Source organism: Protopterus annectens, chromosome 1.part0 (genome assembly GCF_019279795.1).
Source record: "Protopterus annectens isolate FY-2018-M chromosome 1.part0, PAN1.0, whole genome shotgun sequence".
Lineage (NCBI taxonomy): Eukaryota > Metazoa > Chordata > Ceratodontiformes > Protopteridae > Protopterus > Protopterus annectens.
In genome coordinates this window covers 1706476578-1706500388 of record NC_056725.1, presented here as the reverse complement: position 1 = coordinate 1706500388, position 23811 = coordinate 1706476578, and the positions used below count along the sequence as shown (strand labels likewise).

The 23811-nt window shown below is 38.2% G+C and overlaps 1 protein-coding gene across 1 annotated transcript in view; it reads right to left on the bottom strand.

Moving 5' to 3' along the window:
• Positions 1-20855: 20855 nt before the first annotated feature.
• The window catches only part of LOC122799593 (uromodulin-like), a 561298-nt gene continuing 558342 nt past the window's right edge, over positions 20856-23811 (bottom strand). Inside the window, exon 9 of the mRNA XM_044068761.1 lies at positions 20856-21168. Coding sequence (XP_043924696.1) covers positions 20993-21168 — 176 coding nt within the window. The 3' untranslated portion in view covers positions 20856-20992. The remainder of the gene's footprint in view (positions 21169-23811) is intronic.

Here is a 23811-nt window from a genome sequence, read left to right as displayed (position 1 = left end):
AGAGATGGAGACACCCCGACCCCATCTAGAAAATAGGGAAAGGGGAGTGATAATAATGATTATGATGACAGAAAAATGGGGTTTTATCAGCATTAAATAATGAAGTGAAGGCTACTGGTGACTTTCAAGTATGCATAACACTGCACTAAAGCAGACACTCAGATGTACAGGTGGATGTACTGGGCATAAGAAGCCAAGCACAAAAATCTTTGTGTTCAAATACGATTCCACATTACATAGCAGATCATACAACACAGGTCTTACCACTGACTGACATCAGCATACCAGAGCTCATGGCTTGTTCTCTAGTGCTTTTGTACTCTTCTTCATGATTTTATAGTTCAACCTATTGCCAGTTTATGTCTAGTGCTTTGGACAGATTGAAGCATTGCAATTCAACCCTCTAAACTTCAGGTGATATAATGTTGCCCTAATTAATCATCAGAGGGGGCCTGGCCCTGAAGGAAGCTATCAGTCCCAGTCACACCTCTGTGTTGTAAACTGTTAGATCAGTAAATCTAGAATTTTCTCATTTTACATACGTGAACAGATCTTTTCTAGGCAAAATGAATGCTAGCCTGCTCCATAATATTATGACATCCTTTTTACATGTTCACAATGAAGCTGGTTGAACATTATTGTCACTTATTACTCTGCAAAGACATTTAGCATTTCAAATATTTCACATTAAGCAAAGTTTAGAACATCTGAAAATCTGCATCATGCTTACATTTTGCTCACTTTTTTTAAATCAAGTTCTTGTATTTCAGACAATAGAAATAAACACATTTTAGAAAAATCTGAAAACTCTGAATCATACCTTACACTATGCCGATCAAGTTAAGTAATCTAATTTAACTTTTTGGCCAAGCAATCACATTTTCATCAAAACAAACCATTTTCAGAAATAATGCATAGTTATTTACAGAAGTTCATATATTTTTCCACTCACCTTTAATAACCCACAAATAAAACTGTGCAGTTATTCATTCATAGACATAGTTTCATAGATAAGTAAGCTTTCTGACATTTTTTGACACATACTGGACAGCAGCTGTTATAATCAGAATGTTGTCTATTAGAGAGCCATTATTAGTTCTTGCATCACTGGCTTGGACTTGGAATAACATTATATTACGCCCATTAAAAAAGGTTTCAAAATTGGGCAGTCACTAGTCAGACAGTGTCTCTTGTTGCTCATAATCATGGGACCCTTCATATGGTGAACAAGGTATTGTTCAGAGTTAAACACACTTCTGTTTCCCTCTCTTCACTATGACAGACTGCTCTCTCTAAAATGGACTGTTCCCAGTCCTGTCTTTTCCAGCCTGAATTAATATTTACAGTTCCTTTTTATAATACTGTCTTGATTCATTCCCAGATTGAGCTTTGTTACTTGTATCAGAGCATGAAGCTTATACGCATGGTTCCTGATGTAGGATACAGGACATGTTAAAGGCCTCTTAATATGCTATTGTTGCCAAAATACCTTTTATTTATTTTTATTTTATTTTACAGTTTGTTTACCGGCATAGTCCATTGGGCCAAGAAGACCCCATTTTCAATGGAGTCCCAGGGAGAAAAGCTCCGTGAATAACAATATAATATGAAGACAATGCATTTACATTTATGTAATACTATTGAAGAATGATGGTATTACACAACATGACAAAAAATCCACAATTGCAGTGAAAATACAGTCAAAAAAGGAAAAGGTAAAATTACGCGCGCTCACACACACACACACACACACACACACACACACACACACACACACACACACACACACACACACACACACACATGTCAATTAAAATAAGAAACATCCATTGGTGCATATTCCTGTTAAATTTGTTAGAATGTGAAATAACAGGGGAGTTAAAGTAGGATTGGGGGATAAGAGGTGTTAATTGTTGAATATAAGAAGGGTGGGACAATAAGAAAAAAAAGTAGATCAAGAGTAGGAGTAAATGAGATAAGCGAAGATGGTAGTAGTCAGAGAAGCTCAGTATAATGAAGAGAAGAGAGAAGTAAAGGAGTGTGAGAAATGGGGAAAAAGAGGTAAGTCATGTGAGATGAGAGCAGGAACATTCCCAGACCGTTTTGAGATGGGAATGAAGCAGGGTCTTAAAGGTAGAGTGATTGTCAGTAGTACGAATAAGAGATGGCAGGGGGTTCCAGAGGCAAGCTAGTGAAAAGGATAGTGGGTGTTTGCCTGGAGGACAAGCAGGCTTGTGCATTTCATGCAAATTCTGGTTATTGGATCTTAGAAGTCTGTTGGGTAGGTGCATTTTGAAGGAGGAGGCAAGGGAGGGGCAGATAGAGGGATTAAAGATGAATTTATGTACATGAGTAAGTTGAATGTAGGTAAGATGGTTGGGAAGTTTGAGCCAATTTAGTTTGTGTAGGACATTGCAGTGGTGGAAGAAGGCTTTATAGCCGGTAGCAAACTTAGAAATTTTGTTATAACAGGAGGATAGCTTTGTTTTTAGAGAAGATTGAAGGTTGGTAAGAAGTGCGGCACCATATAGGAGAGAAGGAATGAGGAAGGTATTGGAGAGTACAAGTTTAGTAATGGGAGTGATATAGCGGTTATGGTGATAGAGCATGCCTAGTTTCTGGTGGGTTTTCTTTATATTGGTTAGTAGGTGGGTATCAAAAGCTGAAACGCAAGCAAACACCAATCACAACCAAAGTGTCACATAGCTCACAACACCAGTGTGCCACCCAACAGCAGCTCCTAAGGCAAGAGAACAGACCCAACACTTTAGTCATAAGTGACTCTATAGTCAGGCACACTAATGTTCCACTCACCAGGCTGAACAAGGAGAAAATTACAGTCAGCTGCCTGTCGGGTGCCAGGATCCGCCACATAATGCATGCACTCAAGTCACACCACGACAAGTACAAATATGACTCTGTCATTGTCCATGTTGGAGAGAATGACTTGAGACATACCTCCCTGGACTACATGAAAAGAGACATGGAATAGCTCTTGGATCATGTGACCCAGGCAGGTATGACCCTACTCCTGAGTTGCATCCTACCTTCGCCCAGAATGATACCACAGTATAAGGACAAAATGACTTCAACAATTGGCTAAGCTTCTGGTGTCATTCAAAGGGGATCCATATCTGTCTGCCTGGGACGACATGATCAACAGACCATGATGCTTTGCCAGAGATGGTCTGCACATGTTGCCCCTGGGATTCAGGTTACTGGCTAAGGCTCTTGCCACCCCTATAATGCCTTTTTTAGGCAAAGTTCAAAGGACAAAACCACCACCGTAACAGGTACAAGCATGCAAAATCTGAAGGTAATGCTACAAGTCTAAACCTCAAAATGCACTCTCTCAAGGCACTACTAAAAATGGAGAACATTGATATCTGTGCAGTAACTGAGAGAGCACCCCTGCAATACCAGGCTACAACTCTTACCACACTTTTTGGCCACCAAACCAGGACTGAAACACTAAAGGTGGAGAAGTGTCCATATTCACCAAGGATATTCACAACAACAGGCTAGTTGCCCAACACAATGTGTCTGAAATTCTTCAGGTGCAACTTAACACTAGGTAAGACTGCAATCCAAATTGTAGTTTGCTACAGATCCCCAACCATGACCCAAGATTCTCGCTACACCTTTCTAAACATAATTTAAGATACAACCAAACACCCTCATACTGGGTGATTTCAACTACCCTGCCATTAACTGGGAAAACTACTCGTATACCAACACTTTTACCCAATGGTTCTTGGAATTCATAAATTCCAATGTCCTGGATCAACTAATCCTTAGTCCCACCAGGGGTTCCAATATCCTAGAAAAAACTATACCACTAAGACAACGAACAGTCCAACCTTTTATTACTTAGCGCCTTGGCTATACAGCCTTCACAGAGCAAAATAACATAAAAAGCATCAAAATTATATACACATAAAATTTACAAGTCACACCCACTGCAATTAATTAATTAAGTTATATCAAATTAAATTGCATACTTCCAGTCACATTCCTTATTTAACCCTAAGGGTTCCAAAGTGTTAAACTTTAAAATATATAATGTTTCCTTTTTACATAGTTTAACATCCAAATTCACTAATTCCCCCAAAGATACCTCAACCTTTTCTAAGACACAACCACTAATGTGATTAGGGTTACAATTATGAAATTCAGAAAAATGACTACCAAGGGGGCTATCAATTCTAGCATTTTTTATGTCTCTTAGGTGTTTTTGAAAGCAAACTTTACAATTTCTGCTTGTCTCACCAATGTAATATTTATTACAGCTACATCTAAGAGCATATATAACCCCACATGTATTACAATTAAAATTACCCCTAACAAGGAATTGATGTCCATTAATATACTTAAAGCCATTGATCACATTTTTGCATATAGAGCATTTATTGCATGGTATGGTGCCTTTAAATATAAGCATCCCAACACTGACATTCATTATAGGTAGTTCGAATTGATTATGCACAACCATATCTCTAAGGTTTCTGGCCCTTTTATAAGACATTTTTAACCTTTGTGGCAGCAATTTTTTTAACTCCTTATCTCTAAGCAACATGGGCCAAAATTGACGAGCTGTATTAACTATTTTATCACTAATAACATTATAGGTAGTTACAAAGAAAATATTACTCAAATTCTCTTTCTTATTAAGTGCACATTCAGCAGAAGTATTACAACATTGTTATCAAGCTAAGAATTCATTCTACCCCTCATATTTCCATTCCTTACATTACTTTGGGCATCGGGCCACCTTAAATTCATAACCCTAACCTTGGCTTCTTTAACAATGTCCATCTTATAATCTCTATTTAGGAACATATTTTCTGATTCCAAAATTTCTTGTATAAAGATTTCATCTCTATTGCATAGTCTATGTAGCCTTAAAAATTCATTATAAGGTAGAATCTTTATTAGATGGTCTGGATGGCAACTATTACCATATAAAAACAAAATTTTATAAGTAAACTTGTTAGGTAGCCGTGTTCAATTGGCTGAGCTTAATAACTAGAAAACTAACTTCTACTCCAAGCTGAATGCCATCAAATTGTAGACCCATATTATTAATTTGTATGTCTTCCACAAAATGAGTAGCTGTCTCCATGGGGCCATCACATAGAAAAATGAGGTCGTCGGTGAACCTTAAATAAAGCAAAAACCTGGGTTTTGTAAAAATTATGATGGTATATCTTATCAGACTCAAATTTACCCATTACTAGGTTTGCATACATGGGGGCAAAAGCTGCCCCCATTGCAGTACCCTGCAGTTGATGGAAGACCTCCCCATTAAATGTGAAAAAGTTGTGCTTTAAACAAAAGACCACCAAATCAATCACAAAATGCGCCATAGGGGAATGGCCCAAAAAATGGAACAAAGCCTGGACACCAACCTCATGCCTGATATTGGAATACAAGTTTTTCACATCCATGCATAGCCAATACATAGAACTATTCCATTCAAAACCCTGTATTTTAGTTAGAAAATCTTGGCTGTCTCTTATATACAAGGGTAATCTCAAAGCATATTTCCTCAAATACTCATGTAAAAAAGTACTGATAGATTTAAAAAAAATATTTTGTAGCAGACACAATAGGTCTTCCAGTCAATTTCTCAAGGCCTTTATGTGTCTTGGGTAGACAGTAGAAGACAGCCAAATTGCTATCTTCTGCACTAAACTTTCTTAACACATCATTGGCAGAAAAATAGCCCAAACGTTTTCCCTTTTCCAACAACAACAAATATTCATCAGTGGCTTTAAAATATCTATCTATATTGCATTTTTCATAAACCTCATAATTTAAATGCATGTAACACATATCTAAATACTGTTCATAATTTAAAATTACTATTTGATTGCCTTTGTCTGATGGCTTTACAACAAAGTTTCTATCTCTGCAAAACTTTCAAAATTCAATCCATTGCAGTTTATCTAAATTAAAATGAACATCAGATTTATTATACATCAGTGCATTATAACATTTTTCTATTTCAAAATTGATAGTAGAAATATAACTCTGTATACTTATATTGGTATATGGAGGAATAAAGTGACTATTAACTTTAATTGCACTAGTATCCAGTTCTGTATATGCATTAGCAGCACTGTATTCATTAGCAGCATTACATTCAACTTCATTCTCATCAAATTTATCTACAAAAGAAGAATTGCATGAATAAAAAGAATCTTCCAAGGTTGTATCAAAACATCCATCATTAGCACCATTATAATTATTTTTACTAAACAAACTTTTAAGATGTAACTTTCTACCTAGTAAAAAAATCTCCTTTTTAAGAATGTGCAACCTGAGCAAAGCAGTGGGTATGAATTTTAAACCTAAACACAACATAGATTTAACCACATCAGATACTTCACTATTAGATACATTCAATAATAAAACATCATTTACAACTGATTGTCTGCTAGTTCCATCTTTTTTGTTGTTAAATTGTCCTTTGTAGTTACCACCATTATTCTTCCGCTGTCCCCAGTCATTTCTGTTTAGTTTTCTGTGGAATTTTGAGTTGGATTTATTATTTGTCTGCTGGTTGTCGTTCCGAAATCTCTGTTTGAACTCTGAAGTATTAGCAGCTTCTGGTAATGCTGGAAAGCTTTCTGTTGTTCATTAACATCAGGGAAGCTTTGTTCCGCTCCTTCAGGCAAAGTAAAGGAAACAGTTGATGAGTCGGAGCTATTATTTAAATTACTATTGTTCCTGTTGTTAGAAAATGAGCGCTTGCTATTATGTTTATAAAGAAAAGCCTGTTCTAATTTATAGTCTTTCATATCTCTATTAATTTTAGAGCTTTTACGTTCCACAAGACTTGCTTCAAGTTCTTTTAAAACACCATTAATGTCTTTGAGCATATCATCTAGTTTAGAACAGGAAACATGTTTTTGTAATTCCATACTCACATTAGAATTTCTTCCTTTAGTTGCCGTTTTTTAAGGTGGTCCCAGTCAATTAATATGCAGATCCACTCCAGTGAACAGTTGTGAGCTGCTGCAATCCACCTTTTGCGAAAAACTAAATCTTCAGGGTTCTTTAAATCGAACGGTGTAGTGGGAGATTTGTTCGCTCATAGCCCTCTAGAAGAAATATTAAAGTCCAGATATCACTGTAAATAAGAGATATTTAATTGAACGCTAGTTTCCTTACAAAGCAAGCGCTCTAGTTTATCTCTTAAATTGCAGGCTTCCTCAGGCAGGGAAGAGGTAAAAGTCACACCAACACCCTCAAACAGGTTCAGGCAACGAAGATTACATTTGTCCAGAAAACGATTCCACACAGCAGTAGTAGTGACTGCTCCACCAGGGTCAGCAAAAGACATATTGGATCTATCAGGCTCACCATCATTAGACCTCAAACTCTTGTCCGACGATTGGGTAACATACTGTTCCATAGTCCTCTGGCCTTGATCCAAATAGTCTTCTATAAATACACATGGTATATTGTTGGCATGGTCCGTAGCCATAAATAAAATGTATACTACTTAGAAAAGCAAAAACAAAAAAAACTATACCACCAAGACAACGAACAGTCCAACCTTTTATTACTTAGCACCTCGGCTATACAGCCTTCACAGAGTAAAATAACATAAAAAGCATCAAAATATATACACATATAATTTACAAGTCACATCCACTGCAATTAATCAATTAAGTTAAATCAAATTAAATTACATACTTCCAGTCACATTCCTTATTTAACCCTAAGGGTTCCAAAGTGTTAAACTTTAAAATATATAATGTTTCCTTTTTATTTAGTTGTTCCAATATCCTAGACCTGGTCATTACCAACATGGGAAATTGATGCTCCACACCTATGGTCACCCCCTCATTGGTCAGGTCTGACCATAAGCTAATCACCCTTGACATCCAGATCCCACCCCCACCCCCCACTAAGGAAACCTCTGTAAAACACTTCTCCAAAGCCAACTTCATGCTACTCAAGTCAGAAGTGACAAACTTCATAACACCCATGCAGACGGGAACTGAAAGTTCGACTGATGAATCCTACACTAAGGCACTGTACTAGCACATCCATTCCCGCATGAATTGTGCCATCCCCAATAGAACCAAGACGCTCTCCTCCAAAATAAGGAAGCCAATCTTGTGGTCCCTTTCCATAAAAAAACTTTACAACAAAAGGGAGAAACTTGCAGAAAAGAGGAAAATCACAGGATGCAAAAAACTCCCTTACCAGCCTCAGTAAGAAACTGAGATCCCTCATAAAATCCTCCAGAGCTAGTTATGAAAATAAAATTGCCAAAGATTCCAAAGACAACCACAAGGCATTCTATAGCTATGTCATGAATCTAAACAGCAATGCTCAGATCTGCCCTGAGCTACCACAGAATGGCATTAAATATATTGATCCCAAGGATATTGCCAATATCCTGGCAGATCAATTCAGTGCAAACTTCACCCCCTCTCACCCCCTAAAGGGCCCATCTCAATACCGAAAGATTTCCAAATTCTGGTAATAATGGCCACACAGGTAAAAAACACACTCTCCAAAGCTAAGAATACAGTATCCATGGGACCAGACTACATCCCAGGCTGTATACTACATGAACTACAAAATAAACTGGCACCTCACCTAAGTGTCATGTTTAATCATAGCCTCACCTCAGGCTTCATGCCCACTGAGTGGCGCTCAGCTACAGTTATCCCACTCCACAAGGGGGGGGGTGCACCTTGGATCCCGGGAACTACTGCCCCATCAGTCTGATAAGCCTGATCTCCAAGGCCATGGAACGTATTATCATGGAACTTGTAAACAGAGACACCGACAACCTTCAAACACTGGACCCCACCCAGTTTGGGTTCATGAAGTGCCGATCTTGTCTCCTAAACCCGATTGTCTTCTTTAAATCAGTCTCCAGAGCCGTGGACAAGGGTAAGGTGGTCCACACAGCCTATCTGGACCTCGCCAAGGCCTTTGACACCATCCCCCACTCTGGAATCATAGATAAACTTACTAAGCTGGGCATTAATCCCTACGTCACTTGATGGGTTGCCAACTGGCTTACTGATAGAACCCACACTGTAAAAGTAGACGACTCTAAATCCAGCTCCAGACAAGTGACAAGTGGAGTACCTCAGGTTTCAGTCCTGGGACTGCTGTTGTTTGGCATCTACTTCTCTGAAGTACAGGCCAACACTAAGGGACTCTGGTTAACAAAGTTCACAGATGACTGCAAACTGGGAGCCATTATTGAATCACCAAATTATGTGGATATTCTACAAAAGGGCCTTACAGAAACAGATGCTTGGTGCCAGAGCCATGGGCTCAAGCTCAATGTCAAGAAATGTATAGTTATCCCCTTTGAGAAAAAACATGTACCCATGAATTACCACATAGGTGGCAGTCCACTAAACACCAAAAGTGTGATAGAGACTTAGGGACACAGGTGGACAGTGGTCTCAACTTCGATAACCACATCACCACAACAGTCAGGGAATCCTTCTATGTGGCACACCTCATCACTAAGGGCTTTTCATCCAGAAAAAAGAAGGTCATTGTCCCACTGTACTCATCCCTCATTAGACCCATTATAGAATACAACGCCCCGTTTGGTATGTACCTCTCAAGACATCTGCAACAACTGGAAACGCCGCAGAAATACCTCACTAAAAGAATCACAGGCCTAAACCAGATGCCCTATGCTGACCGTCTAAAAAAAACTCCACCTATACTCTATCACATATTGTCTACTCAGAGGTGATCTCTGCTTAACATACAAGGCCATGTCAAACCCAGAGCTGTTGGACATGCTGCACTTAAAGAAATCCCAATCCCTCAGAAACACATGCTCCAGGGATCGAAACCTTGTCATCACAATGAACAAAACATGCTGGAGGGATAGGTTCCTGAACCAGAGACTCCCCAGACTCTGGAATAGACTGCCCATACATGTCAGGCAGTGCGCCTCTTTGGCCCTCTTCAAAAGCAACTGTGATGATTGGATGGGAGATAGGAAATTCACCCTGGGGATCACGTCAGTCGCCCTGCTAGACAGGGTTCCAGGGAAGTAAATACTGTGGGAATAAATAGCCAGGGAATTGTTATGGCTAGGCTTGTATAGGCCCTAGGGCCAATAGCCTAGTACCAACCTATGAACCTATGAACCTATAACTGTTCATCAATAAGGATTCCGAGAAGCTTTGCATGGGATGCTACCTCAAGAGAGGTATTGTTTTGACTAGTAATGGAGAATGAGTTCTTGTCTATAATGGTACTTTGTGAAGGGGAAAATAACATAATTTTAGTTTTTGATGCATTGAGTGATAGGTGGTTGTCTATCATCCAATGCTCGGTATAAGAGAAAGCATCCTGAGTTAGTTTTAAGAGAGTGGAGGTGGAAGTGGCAGAGCAGATGATCGTAGAGTCATCTGTGTATTGAATCAGTTTAGCACTAGGAATGTTTTGGTGGAAGTCATTTATGAAAATGCTAAACAGTAGGGAACCCAATATGGAACCCTGGGGTACACCTGTAGGTGTATTAAGGAAGGAGGAAGTGGCTTTTTTCCAACTGAAAGCTTGTTGTCTGTCAGAGAGGTAACTAGAAAACTAGTTGACAGAAGAGTGGGATAGGTTTAGATTAGAGAGTTTACATAGGAGAAGGTTATGGGAGATAGTGTCAAAGGCCTTGGATAAGTCCAGAAGCAGGGTGGACACTAGACAGCTGGAATCCCGGGCTTTATTGGTAGTTTCGAGGAAGGAGAGGAGAGCGGTTGTGGTACTGTGGCCAGGTCTAAAACCATGTTGTGTGGGGGAAAGTAGGTGGTTGTCTGTGAGGTAGGGTAGAAGGTGAAGGTGGATACACTTTTCTAGAACTTTTGAAATAGGGGATAAGATAGAGATTGGCCAGAAATTGGGAAGGTTGTTGTTATTACCTCCTTTGTGAAGGGGAATGATATAGGCCTTTTCCAGAGTAGGGGTACATAGTTTTCATGGATTGAGTGGTTTATTAGAATGGAGATGGGAATGGCGATGGCGTGAGCAGCAGCAATTTTGAGGAAGTAAGAAGGAAGGTCATCAGGGGCATTTGGTTTCATTTTCTGAAGGAGTTTTTTATGTGGAGATAGGAATGGGTTTGATAGTGAAGGAAGGGGGCTGGGAGGTGGTAGTGTTATGGGAGGGAGAGATCGGAGGAGGTGAAAGTGAAGCTTTGTTGGGGAAGGAAGTAGTGAGTTTGGCTAAAGCATCAATAAAGAAGGAGTTAAATTGGGTGGCTAAGGAGAGGTCTGGGACATTTGGGTCAGGGCAGGGGTTGTCTCTTTTGGCAGAATTGAGGAGGGTGGAGATGCCATTCTAGAATTTTTTGGGGTTGGTCTTGTGATTAGTTTGAAGGGTGGAGAAGTAGGACTTGCGCTAGGATGCAACAAGTTTTTTTACTTTATTACATAGTAGCTTATATTCAGTCGGGGTGGTATGGGTTTTATTTTTCCGATAATGTTTCCAGGCTTTGTCACGGAGAAGCATAATGGTTGTAGTTTCTTTACTTAACCATGGGACAGTTTTACTTTTAATTCTTTTGGTTCTGGAGGGAGAAAGGATATTTAACAGGTCTAAGAATGTAGTATTAAAGTAGGCTACTGCATTATCTAGGGAGAGGGTTTTTAGAGGACTCCAGTTTGTGTGTTTTAGAGAGCTGAAGAAGGTTTCAGGGTTGAAGTTTTTGAGAGAGCGGAAGAAGATATAAGTGTGGGATAGTTGTAAGGAGGAGGGAAGGCGACGAGCAAAAGAGGGAAAATGATCGCTAAGGATGTCAGGTAGGATACCGCTGTCAGAGGTGTACTGGGGGTGGAAAACAAGAATCCAGTTAAGAGTAGTACCAGAGGAGAAGTGTTTCAAGGACCTGGTAGTAGAGTTTATTAGTTGTGAAAAGTTGTATAAGTTTATGTTGTGTGGAAAAGTAACAGATTGAATATATGTCCAGTTAATATTAACGTCACCGAGGATTATGGTCTCGTTGGTAATGTTAGAGGAGAACCAGGAGAGGATATCCTCAAGAATAGGGATATTGTCTCCTAGGGGAATGTAAAGAGTGGCTATACATATGTGTTTGCTTCTATTCATCTGGAGGAAGGCCAGGGTTAGTTTGTCATTGGTGAACTGGGGTATGGGTTTGGTGAAGGGAGTGACTGCAAGGGAGGAAGAGTAGAGAAGAGCTACTCCACCACCTTTATGACAGTCCTGCCATTTCTAATTATATTGTAATTGGGAGGAGTGATTTCAGGATCTTTTATGTGTGGCTTTAACCAGGTTTCAGTAACGTATTGGCTATCTGGGTGATTATGTTGGAACCAGGCATGGAAGTTTGTAATCTTGTTACATACGTTTTGAGCATTCAGTATAGTGCAAAGGGGGGATTTGAAGGATGGGGGGAGAGGGAAGGGATGGGTTTGAATGCAGAGAAGGACGGGGGGCAGGGTTTGGGTGAATGTTACTAAAGAGAAGGTTGGTAATAAGTTAATGAATATGGGGAAAGAGGAATTTAGAGTGCTTAGTGTCCTGTTTGAGAGTTGGGTGTTGTGTTATAGTAGTGTTGTTAGGGATTGGGGATGAGAGGCAGTGATCACAAATGAGTTTATAAGGGAATAGGAGGTTGCTATAGAAGAAGTAGAGATGAGGGGATATAGTGGATGTGGGGTGTTTAACATATGTGGGGTATGTAGAAGTTATATGAAAGGATGGAGACTGATTAGAATTTGGAGGACTGGTGAGAAGGTGAAGGTAGGTTAGGAAGAGAAGAAGAAGAGGATGAAGTACAAAGGAGGTGGATTTTAGAGGCATAATGGTGTTTGAGTATTGTGGTATCGGGGAAATTGTAGTAGACTGGAGAGTAGAGTGGCTATAGGATTAGTCAAGCTAGTTCTAAAGTGGAAGATAGCTAAGGGGAGTGGGGGGTGGGATTGTGTGGGTGGGGCTGATGAGCTTATGACTGGACCTTTTGGGTGTGTAAGTGGTGCTATGGCTAGAAGTCTGGACGATGAAAAATGATTGGTATTGAGGGAAGATAAATTCTTGTATGTTAAGGTATTGGTATCTTATAATGTTACATATTCAATGTTAGAAGTTATGTATGAAATGTTTGGGGTGTTTACTGGGTATGTTTCTACTGGAAAGTCATTTTTGTGTGTGTTTGCAAATGTATTGTAGATAGCTAGTAATTTGTAATGGGAGGGGTAAGTTGTAATTAGTATAGCAGATTGGGTGGTTTGAACTCTGGTGGATTGGTTTGCTCAAGTTTAAATTGCAGATATTGGGGGGCGGGTGGGATATGGGGGCAGGGAGGGGACTGGAGTGTGCCCGAGTGCAGTGAGGGTGAACGGAGTGGGATGAGCCACGATCCAAGCAAAGGCAAGTATGTGTTTAAGAAAAACAATTAAGATTGACCAAGAACTGCTGTGAAGCTGTAAGTCATTTCTTAACCATTTATCAGGTGGAAAACAGCATAACCTTGTATTTGTAGGCTACTGTGCTCTCAATTAAATTAACAAACACATGCAGTATTTGATCAGTTATGGATACTATTTGCTAACAGAAGGGAATAAAAGAGAAATGGAAGATGAATTTGTGTGTGTGTGTGTGTGTGTGTGTGTGTGTGTGTGTGTGTGTGTGTGTGTGTGTGTGTGTGTGAGTATGTGTGTGTGTGTTTACAAGCTAAAGCACAGTGCTCTCCAGGGGACAATGAATAGTAGCTCAAACAGATAGACACATACACAAAGTTAACTTTAGCCGTTTGTGTTTGCAGACAGTTCAGACCCGGACTGTGCTTTACATATAACAATGTATCCACCAGTCAGTTTAAAGTTATATTCACAATTCTTATGTCCTTTCCCATGTTTGCCATAAGCTTCTCTACCATTTCATTTACATGTGACCAAAGCATGCTTACTTTTTTGTGTTGTCTTTCATTCTTCACAGAACTGCCTGAACTGAGAATTATTAAAGTGCTATTATCAAATCCTATTGTTTCCAGTATCCCAGAAATTGTAAATATTTTACATAGGACTGATATGAGTATGTGAATTTGCATTAAAGTTTCAGACTTCACAATTGGGAATTCTAAATATTTATCAGTCAACACAAATAAATAGACTTTTCTGTATACAGACCCGTAAATGTCTGCATTGATATTTGCCTGGGCTACCTTGCCATCCTTATTGTTTTTATGCCACAGCAGTATTTGTGCACAACACTTTTTCCTTTTGTAGTAATATACATATCTTTGCTTCTGTAGCCCCCGGTGCCATTCCTCTCCATACTGCACACTCTACATTCACATTGATATAGTCCTTTTCCCCCTTTCATGTACCTCTCTTTTCTATGATCACAAAAGGACTTTTTGATGAATAGTTTACAAAGGTTTCTTTAACTTCCTTGCACTGAATCTTATATTTAAGTGGGTATAAATTTAGAGGCTATGTCTCTGTTTATTTTCTCTAATGGGTATACTCTATAATAAGAGACATGTTTCTGGAAAATATATGCATTAAAATGTATTACTGGCCCCCTGCTATGGCTAGTATTTCCTGTACTGTCTTGGAGAATATCTTCTCCATATATAATAATGACCCACTAGCATTAGCTACCACCTTTTGACTGTCATCCTGTACTTTGCCTAGGACTGCACATAAGTACACAGAACTGGCATCAGCTTCCAGTATTGGTTGCATTGTGTTTCAAAATATCACATGCATAAATATCTCTCAGCACAGGCTTTCTTAGGTTCATTTACCAGTCTTACAATCTGCTAACCTTCAAGAATATAGGAAGCTTGATTGCTGTAATCCCATGCTGATATTTTCTATGTTTCTTTTTGAAAGAAGTTAATAACTGTCTTCTCCTGATTGTCAGGGGATGCATACTGAGTAATATTAGAAGGTATTTTATAACTTGTCTGTCACATTCCGTATAGTATTAATAGTTATTTTCAATATTTGGATCATTCCTGCTTCTTTAAATGTTCAAGTGCTTCAGACCATACAAAGGGATTAACTTTCTTTATAATACCCCTCAGTAATACCAGTGGTTGGATTAGCTGTTTATAGATTTGAAATTATAATTGGCCATGCCTAGTAAGCTCCTCACTTGTTTTGCATTCGTAAGTAACAATATATCATGACTATTTTTTTTTTATTTTTACTGGGTTAGGTCAAATCCACCTGTGTAATAATACGGCACCTTTCAATTCAGGTATACATTTGTTAGGCTAATTTTTGTACTGGTTTAACATCAGCTAGTTTTCCCTTGCATTGTTTATTTGCACTCAATGTTTTTTCAGACACTTTTCACTCTTTCCATAAATCATTACTACTGCAGATCTTTACATTCATAGTGTTTTTTCATCTCCTGCCTTGCATGCTGGGAAAATCTCTAAAGCAGAGCTCGTGCCAACTATCAGTCCTTGTATCTCATCAGATTATATGACTTAGAAAAGTAATAATGCTTATGATTTATTGGTGTACCTTAAACTGACAGAAACCTGATCTTAAACTGTGTTAGCTAAACACCCTTGCTCCAATCAATTCATATGTTCTGTCATCCACTACCAGTGTCAAGCATTATCTCTGTTTCCCATGCTCTGTATTGCTTTGATAACTACCCTCATCTCAGTACATAGTTTCATCTCCCCAGGTTCCTTAGTTTTCCACAGCAGTATGTATTGATTTATTTATTTATTTTGCATTTGGTTACTGGGAAAGTCCGACTGGACACAGCTCCTTTTTCAGTGGAGGCCCTGGGAGAAATGCTCCACATAAAACAAATATAATAAAGTACAATTTCACAGGTACAGTTGCATGACATTTTACATCAGATCAAGTTATGTTAACAATCAGTTAAAATGACATCTATGAATAAGATGAAATAAGAAAAAAAAGGGAAAGTAGTAATAGTACCAGATACCTTCTCTGTTATTCTTATATTTCCTAACATCTTTAGCTCTTTTTCTACTTTAAGTCTAAAGAGACTTGGGCTACATTATCTTTTGATGTCTGTCTGTAAGTAGCGTCACTTGATAGTTTTTTCAGCTGATAACTTGCTATATTTCTATTGAAATGCATCCACATCTATTTTGTGTCTGTTTATGCTGTTTTGTATGTATTTTTTTTTACCCCTAATGGCTTGGTTGTTTGATGATACAATAGATTTGATCCAGGCTCTTTAAATACGTTGAGATTACTTTTTTTCACTACATCATTTGGTCTGGATTCTGCTTTAAAACAGCCCTTCACGGACATTGATGTTAATGAGTTACAAGCATATATTTGCCTGAGGTTGTTTCTATAACTTGAGCTTTGGATCCAACTTTTCATAAATGTTACTAGCCATTGTGCTAACATATGTCCATGAGTCTGTCAACATCCACAGTTAGTTCCAGAATCTTTACCATTATTTCTGGCATTGTGTTGTTGTCATTTTGATTTATTGTTTAACTACAGGTATGTTCATCTTTGTCACTTCTCTGTTCTGTGTCACTTTTATTCTATTTAAACATATTATTGCTATAGGCCTTTCTATTCTACTTATTTATGTCTCTTTGTCTGTTATACCATTTGTTTCTGTATTGTGGCTTTTCAGTTCTGTTGCTAATCTTTTACACACTGACAATGTGATTTTGTATTTTGCACTTTGCATGTTTTTGATGGATACAGACCTTTTTGAAGGCATTGTTATCCACAGTATCTGCAGTCTATTTGTTGTTTCCTGTACTATATTTTTCAGTCAGACACACACACACACACACACACACACACACACACACACACACACACACACACACACACACTACTCAGATTTGTATTTGATTTTTTTTGCATTATTTTCACCATTGTACACTTTCTTCACATTTGCTACATTGGTAATATCTGTTGTTGTATCCTTTATCTTCTTGCTTTCTTTTTTTACATCTGCTCGGGCTTGCAAAGTCAGGAATTTTTTCCAATATCACAACAGACTGATAATCATTTCCCACGCTTCTCCTAAACTCCTTTTCTACATTACTTGTGGTTTAACATTTTATGCTTTCCAGTCAACTGAGTTGCTCTATACGGTCTTTAGGCTTTATGTTAGTGTAATGTGTGTGTGTATGTGTGTGTGTGTGTGTGTGTGTGTGTGTGTGTGTGTGTGTGTGTGTGTGTGTGTGTGTGTATTCTCTTTCAGTTATATGTTTTAAGTTGCTCAGTCTTCTTTCACTGAAATAAATTTAGGGAGCTATGAGTCTTTAGAAAAAAAGCCTATAAGGGACTCCAGATTATGTGCCGAATGACCCAACAACCTAAGGTCACCAATGCTTTAAGTATCTGTGAATTAAAGGATGAAGCTTCAGTGAAGTAGCTTGTTATAAGGAACTGGCCCAAGCATGAGAGAGATTGTGCAGTCTTTCTGTAATCTGCATTACATAACGCTACAGAACACAGTTCCCAGCAGATGTGGAGCACCTGGCTTCAGGTTATTGAATGGCCTTGAAATTCACTTATGAAGAAGTTTGTATCTTTAGGAATGTATGACATTTCAGTGCTATCAATGTGATATCTGTACTGCTTGAAACACATGCATACAAATGTGTGCACTATACCAAAGCTGCATCTGGCAAAGGTCTGTGTGACAATATATGAACATTTCATTATGAGGTCCAGCAGTACTGAATTTTGTATACAGCTAGGGTATGTTTGCACAGCTTGAATTATAGTTAGATATTTTATGTCTGGAAGGGTTTGTATGCTATTGTATGCTGTGGTAAAGCCCTAGTTCACCAAACCTTCACCTTGCATTTGTATATTTAGCAAAAAACATAGTGTATTTTGCAGTGATTTATATGATATAATATATGGAAAACATAGAGTTCTGAATTTTTTGAAAACATTAATATTTTATTAGGAATACTGTTGAATTACAAGTGCAGTGCTTAAAATATATTACATTGAATGGAGTTGAAACAACTAGTCATGTTATAGTGCAGTTCAATATGGGTAGCATGCCATCATAATACAAAAAGAGAAATGAATATATAAAAAATTCACAAGCTGCATGTATTCAGCAGAATATGGTGCTGAGATTTTGTTTCATTTCTACTTTTTAAAGTAGTATAAAGTACATATTTTATTTGAAAATGGAATGCATTAAATAAACACTAATAACATTTAGGAATGGATATCAAAACTTGAATTGAAAATGGCTTTATTTTTTAAAATAAATGTCAGTGTATTTATTGTCTGTTACTCTAGAACTGATGTAGTTCTCATTTAGCACTGCAGACAAATAGCATTTTGTATGCACTAACAAAACTGGATTTAACCATAAACAGACAGAAAAAGTTAAAGGCAGCAGGTTTTTTTCAGGAGATATGCACAATGTCACTGTACGCAATTTAGCACGTGATTTAAGTGATTTAATAATGTCTATATGATTTAATGACAGCTATATAATTTGCAGTCTAAAACAAGAATTTTTAGCATTCATAAAAATGACTATACAAATGATTGTTCTCCTTCAGGATGAAGCATTTACTTGCCTTTCTTAACTGCATTTTTTAAAAACAAGATCAAAACCGATTATTGAGTTTTAATTTCTTTAGAGACAATAAAGTTAATATTTTGTGACTTGTGTCTTGCTTACTGCAGTCTGGCGTATGCATGATAATATTCATGAAATACTTTTTAGTGATTTTTCAGGTTCATTGAAGGCTAGCTAACTATTAATGACAACATTCAGACTTGCCTTATACACTGAGAACCAGCCATAGTACAGACAATATCGTAGTTGCTGAGTTGACAGAGTGTGATTTAGGAAAAATAATTGCACACCTTCTCAGCTGGCAAACAGTTTATAAGGAAATAACTGACACACAGCACTGGAGTAGCTTGTATTGTTCATTTCCCCAATGCACTCAGCAGTGCAGTGGCATTATCAGATAAAGTTACTATTAAGGCAGATTATGTAACACAATGGTAGCATTTGCTTTACAGATGTACAGGAGGGTGCTAGTGGGTGTTGGTGGTGGTGCACAACCTTGCATTCTCTTTGCCCTATAATGGTGAGTATTTTGGATCAGAAAATGAACAGCATAGCAGAAAGGAAGATGAAGGTATGCACATCTTAGCAAGCTTTACATCTAACTTCAACAATGCTGTGTCGGGGATATATCAGTGTATATCAGGCTGTGCAGTCTTTAAAGTTACACTGCTATAAACACATACATTCATTAAAGAGGGCATTCAGCATAGCACCCTCTGCTGTAAGTGCTAGCAGCACTTCAGGCAGAGGGGGTTATAAGTGTAGAAGTTGTAGTAGCAGGCCAGCTCTGTGCAGCCTAGGCCTGGATGGCGCAAGTGTATCCGCACAGTCATGTATGTAACATTGATGGCATCATAAGCTATGCTTCCAAAGGTATAGTGTAGACTCTTGGTTGGTTCGTCCATTTCTGTAACTTTAGTGTCATACAGTTTCTGAAGACCACATTTTACACAGAAAACAGCTTCTAACTTGAGTTACTGCTTTTATTTTACATATAGTCATACCTCTTAACTGTACATATTTTTAGAGAATGTCCACATTTTTGCCTCATATTTTTGGTCTGTTTCTCACAAAGTTCTGTTTTATTGGCAAGTCACTGTCGAATAATTGAGGACTGAATTCAGAAAATTATAACAGACATTTGAGATTCAGACTTCATACCCTTCAGAAAACTCATGCTAATGCAAAACCTGTTACTCTATCAACTTCTACACTTTGTAAAATTGTCCTATTTTTGGGTCTTTGCCCCCACATTATTTATAGCATTGTCCAGATTTCTTACTGTAAGAGGTTGAGAGGTATGCATACAGTTAATGTATACATGTACAGCATGCCAGCTGTCTGCTTGGTACATGTAACATATCTGTTTCTTTAGCTAAGCTGAACAATTGTCTGAGAATTTGAAACTGACCCTTTCCCTGCATTTTGCTACCTAATGGTCCTATACATTGCAGAACAACATGTCTCTGAATCTCACTGTCAGTATGCCGCTGTTTGATTGTCTTGATACATTTCTCCATCCTGGTGTTAAAGCACCATCAGTCTTTTGTTAGGGTTGAGTGTCCTAATAATACCTGCACTACAAATTCTCACACATATGCTCAAATATTATGCTGGCCCTGTGCCAAAGCCTTGGGGAACTATTTCTCTCCTTGGAACATAACAGCCGTTAATGTAAAAGTAGGATGTGTGTGGTGATTGAGGTGAAGATATGCCAACTAATCACCATTTTTAATTCCTTTTTTTGACCCTACATCTCTATATGCATTCCTTTTTAAATTTTCTGCTGTAAAGAGGCTGCTAATAAGCTGTTTGGTGTACTGACTGAATATGCTTGTGTTTGTGGGTTCTTCCTTAGAAGTATCTCCCATCTGGTTTGTGTACCTTACCTGCTTCACAGTTTAGCATTATGTAAACAGCCAACCCTACTTAACTGTGAATTGCCCAGCAAGCTGCTGTGATAACAGCAATAAAGGAAGGCAGAGCCTCCTTTTCCAGTGGTGAGATCTACAGCCAGAAGTTGCTCCTGGCCACCGAGCTGAGTGTTAGTAGCTGAGTTCTTAATATGGATCAAAGTAGCACAGTGCTGACTGGGAATGACTGATATTGATTTTAGTTTTCAGAGTTCATTGGACAGTGGTGTAGGTACAATTTTACTGAATGAGACTCACTTGATCCTGTGTTGTGTATCTGACAAGAAATACTTCCTCATACCTTCATCCATAGCGGCACCAGTTCACAATAAACGTAACTTAATCAGCCTGTCCAGACTCATAAATCTTGTTGTTGAATGTATGAGACAATAAGATAATTTGCATATTTAATAACAAAAATGTGTACAAAAATAAACATTATATGCAAGTGAACATTTACATTAATTCAATGTGTTTATAGTTCAATGTAACATTCACAACCCCAGATAGCAGATGGCATGTAATGGTATTCATGAAGCCACTTCAGAATGGTGACGAATGTTGGATAGCGTCAGCTGAGCTGGCATTGCTGGATACTCCCTTTGTGACTGAAACCAAAGCTTTCCAAAGATTCCAGTTACGATCAGAACTAATACAAGTAACCCAGCAAGAACAAGTGTTTCTACAGGGGGAAGGTTTCCTGAGGCTGAAACAGAAAGAGCAGGCACTTATCAGTACTTAATTTTTTGAAGGCACATTTATTTTTGTTGTTAGTCTTTTTTTAAAAGGTGAGTATCTTATGGAAAGCTGGCTTATCACTGAGCATGACAGAAAAGAGTATGTTAACAAGGATTGCACATCTCTACTACAAATACAGTGCTTTTGAGTGCATATGGTACAAATTAGAATTAACTATATGCTCCTGGCAGTATATGGCACAAATCAGAATTAACCACTACAGTCATGTGAACATCAGAACTCTGCAGGTAGTCTTACATTTGAAGACCATTACAGAATTACTCATTACAATTTATGTTTGTCTGACCATGGTCACAGTTTAATATGTGTTATAAACTGCACACATTAAATATGAGAAAAACTCAAAGGTAGGTACTGAAAAACTCTGTAACATAAATTACACAATAACAACTTAACTATTCAAAATTGTGCATGCTGATTGGACAGCCCAGTCAGCATGCCTATTGTAAATCAACTATATCCCAACAGAAGTCAGTCCAGTCACTGAAGTACTCTGACGTGACCAGAATTTCTATTGGAATATGCTGCAGCAAAAGGAACATTACAGAGTATACCAGGTACAAGATAAAATGCAAGTTAGCATGATCACAGACAGTTAAGAGATATACCCCCCATTTCACACACACACACACACACACACACTCACACACACACACACACACACACACACGCACTGTTGATACCATAACAAATTACTTAAGAAACTGAAACTAACCATGCTAGCTGCAGACAGCCTTCCAGCTGACTTTCTGCAAATCTCAGCAGAAGCAATAGCATACCCAGTAACCATACTCATAAACATATCAATGCCAGAGAGCCTGGTACCTGTTATTTGGAAAATCTCCCACATTCTGCCTTTACACAAGGGAGGTAATTCCACTAAACTCACTAATGATCATCCAGTTGCCATCCTGTCACCCTTATCTAAAATCCTAGAGAGAGTCACACATACCCAATTCATGGACTACCTTCATGCACCTAAACTATTATCAAGCACTCAACACGTTTTTTCACCCCTCTCACTGCACCAGCATAGCCCTAATGTCCTTTATTAACACAGTGAACCACTATAGAATTAACGGACAATTTGAATATGCCATATTTTTGGACTTGTCCAAAGCCTTTGACATGGTAAATCACAATAAACTCATCCATGTTCTTTCCACCCTAAACCTTAGTAGCTCCTCTATCCCCTGGTTTCAAAGCTACCTATCAGGACAACAGCAGGCCATTCAGTGGCAACACAACCTTTCCCTTCTTCTCCCAGTTGCCTTAGGGGTTCAACAAGGCTCCATCCTTGGGCCTCTACTATTCTCTCTATTCACTAACCAGCTCTATACCTCCACACTTCACACCTCAGTGTTAACAATATTCAGACTACTCTAATATGTGCAGGCTCCTCCCTACAAGACCTCCACAGCATAACCCAAGATTCCTTTCTATCCGTGGAAGCATGGCTCACTAACTCTCAATTCATTCTAAATCCCAACAAAAAGAAAATCTCCTTCTCTTCTACCAAACAAGATCCCCCTCATATTCACTGTCTTTCAATATCTTATCCAAAAATAAAACTATTATCACCCCAATAATTCACACTAAACTGCTAGGTGTAGAAATTGACAATATCTCAAAACGCGATATTCACATACCTCAAACCATTAAGAAGGTCCACAAGAAACTAGGTCTTATATACAGAAACAAACACTTTCTAACAAAAAAACACAAAAGCTACTATCACTCGCACACACCTCTTGTCTGTCCTGTATGCCTGATCTAACCAAATTGGAATCTTGTTACAGAAAAATTGCCAAGTTTGCCACTGATGCCTCATACAGGACACATCACTGTACTTCTCTTAAACAGCTAAAGTGGCTAGAACTTCCTCAGCTGCTACAGTTTAATCAATTAACCTTTGCCCACAAAATACTGCATCAACTAGATAAAACCCCTGCTCTCTAAAATTTTATACAACCATACACCAGTTCTAGATCCCTCCGTTCTAGTAACAAACTCCTTCTAGACATCACTAAAGCTAACAACTCAGCAGGAGAATCACTCTTCTCAAACTTCATTCCTAAAATATGGAATACACTGCCAATCCCAATAACCTCCAACTGCTCTGTACTACAATTTAAAAGCTCCTAAAATCACACTTAATAGACACTTGGCTCTTTTCTTGCAACTGTCATGAATAGGCCTTACCTCAGTCTCTTTAACGAAATATTGCTCATTGAGTGTTATCTTACAGCAATAGTTGACCTCAACTGTATGGAAACTAGTTCTCTTTCTCGTTTAAATTGTATATATTCATGTATGATGTAAATGTTTGCTTCTAAAGAATTGTATTGTCCATCATTATGTAACTGTTGTTTGCGAATACTTCTCTGCAATGTTTGTATTTCTTATAACTGGAGCTTTTCTCCCCAGGACTCCACTGAAAAATGACCTGTATCCAATTGGACTTTCCTGGTAAACAAATGTAAAATAAATAAATATAATTTGCTCCCTAAACAAACAGATTCTGCAGAAAAAAGTACCTCCTCAGACTTTGCAGGACCAATACAAAAAAAGAGATGCAGACTATACATAG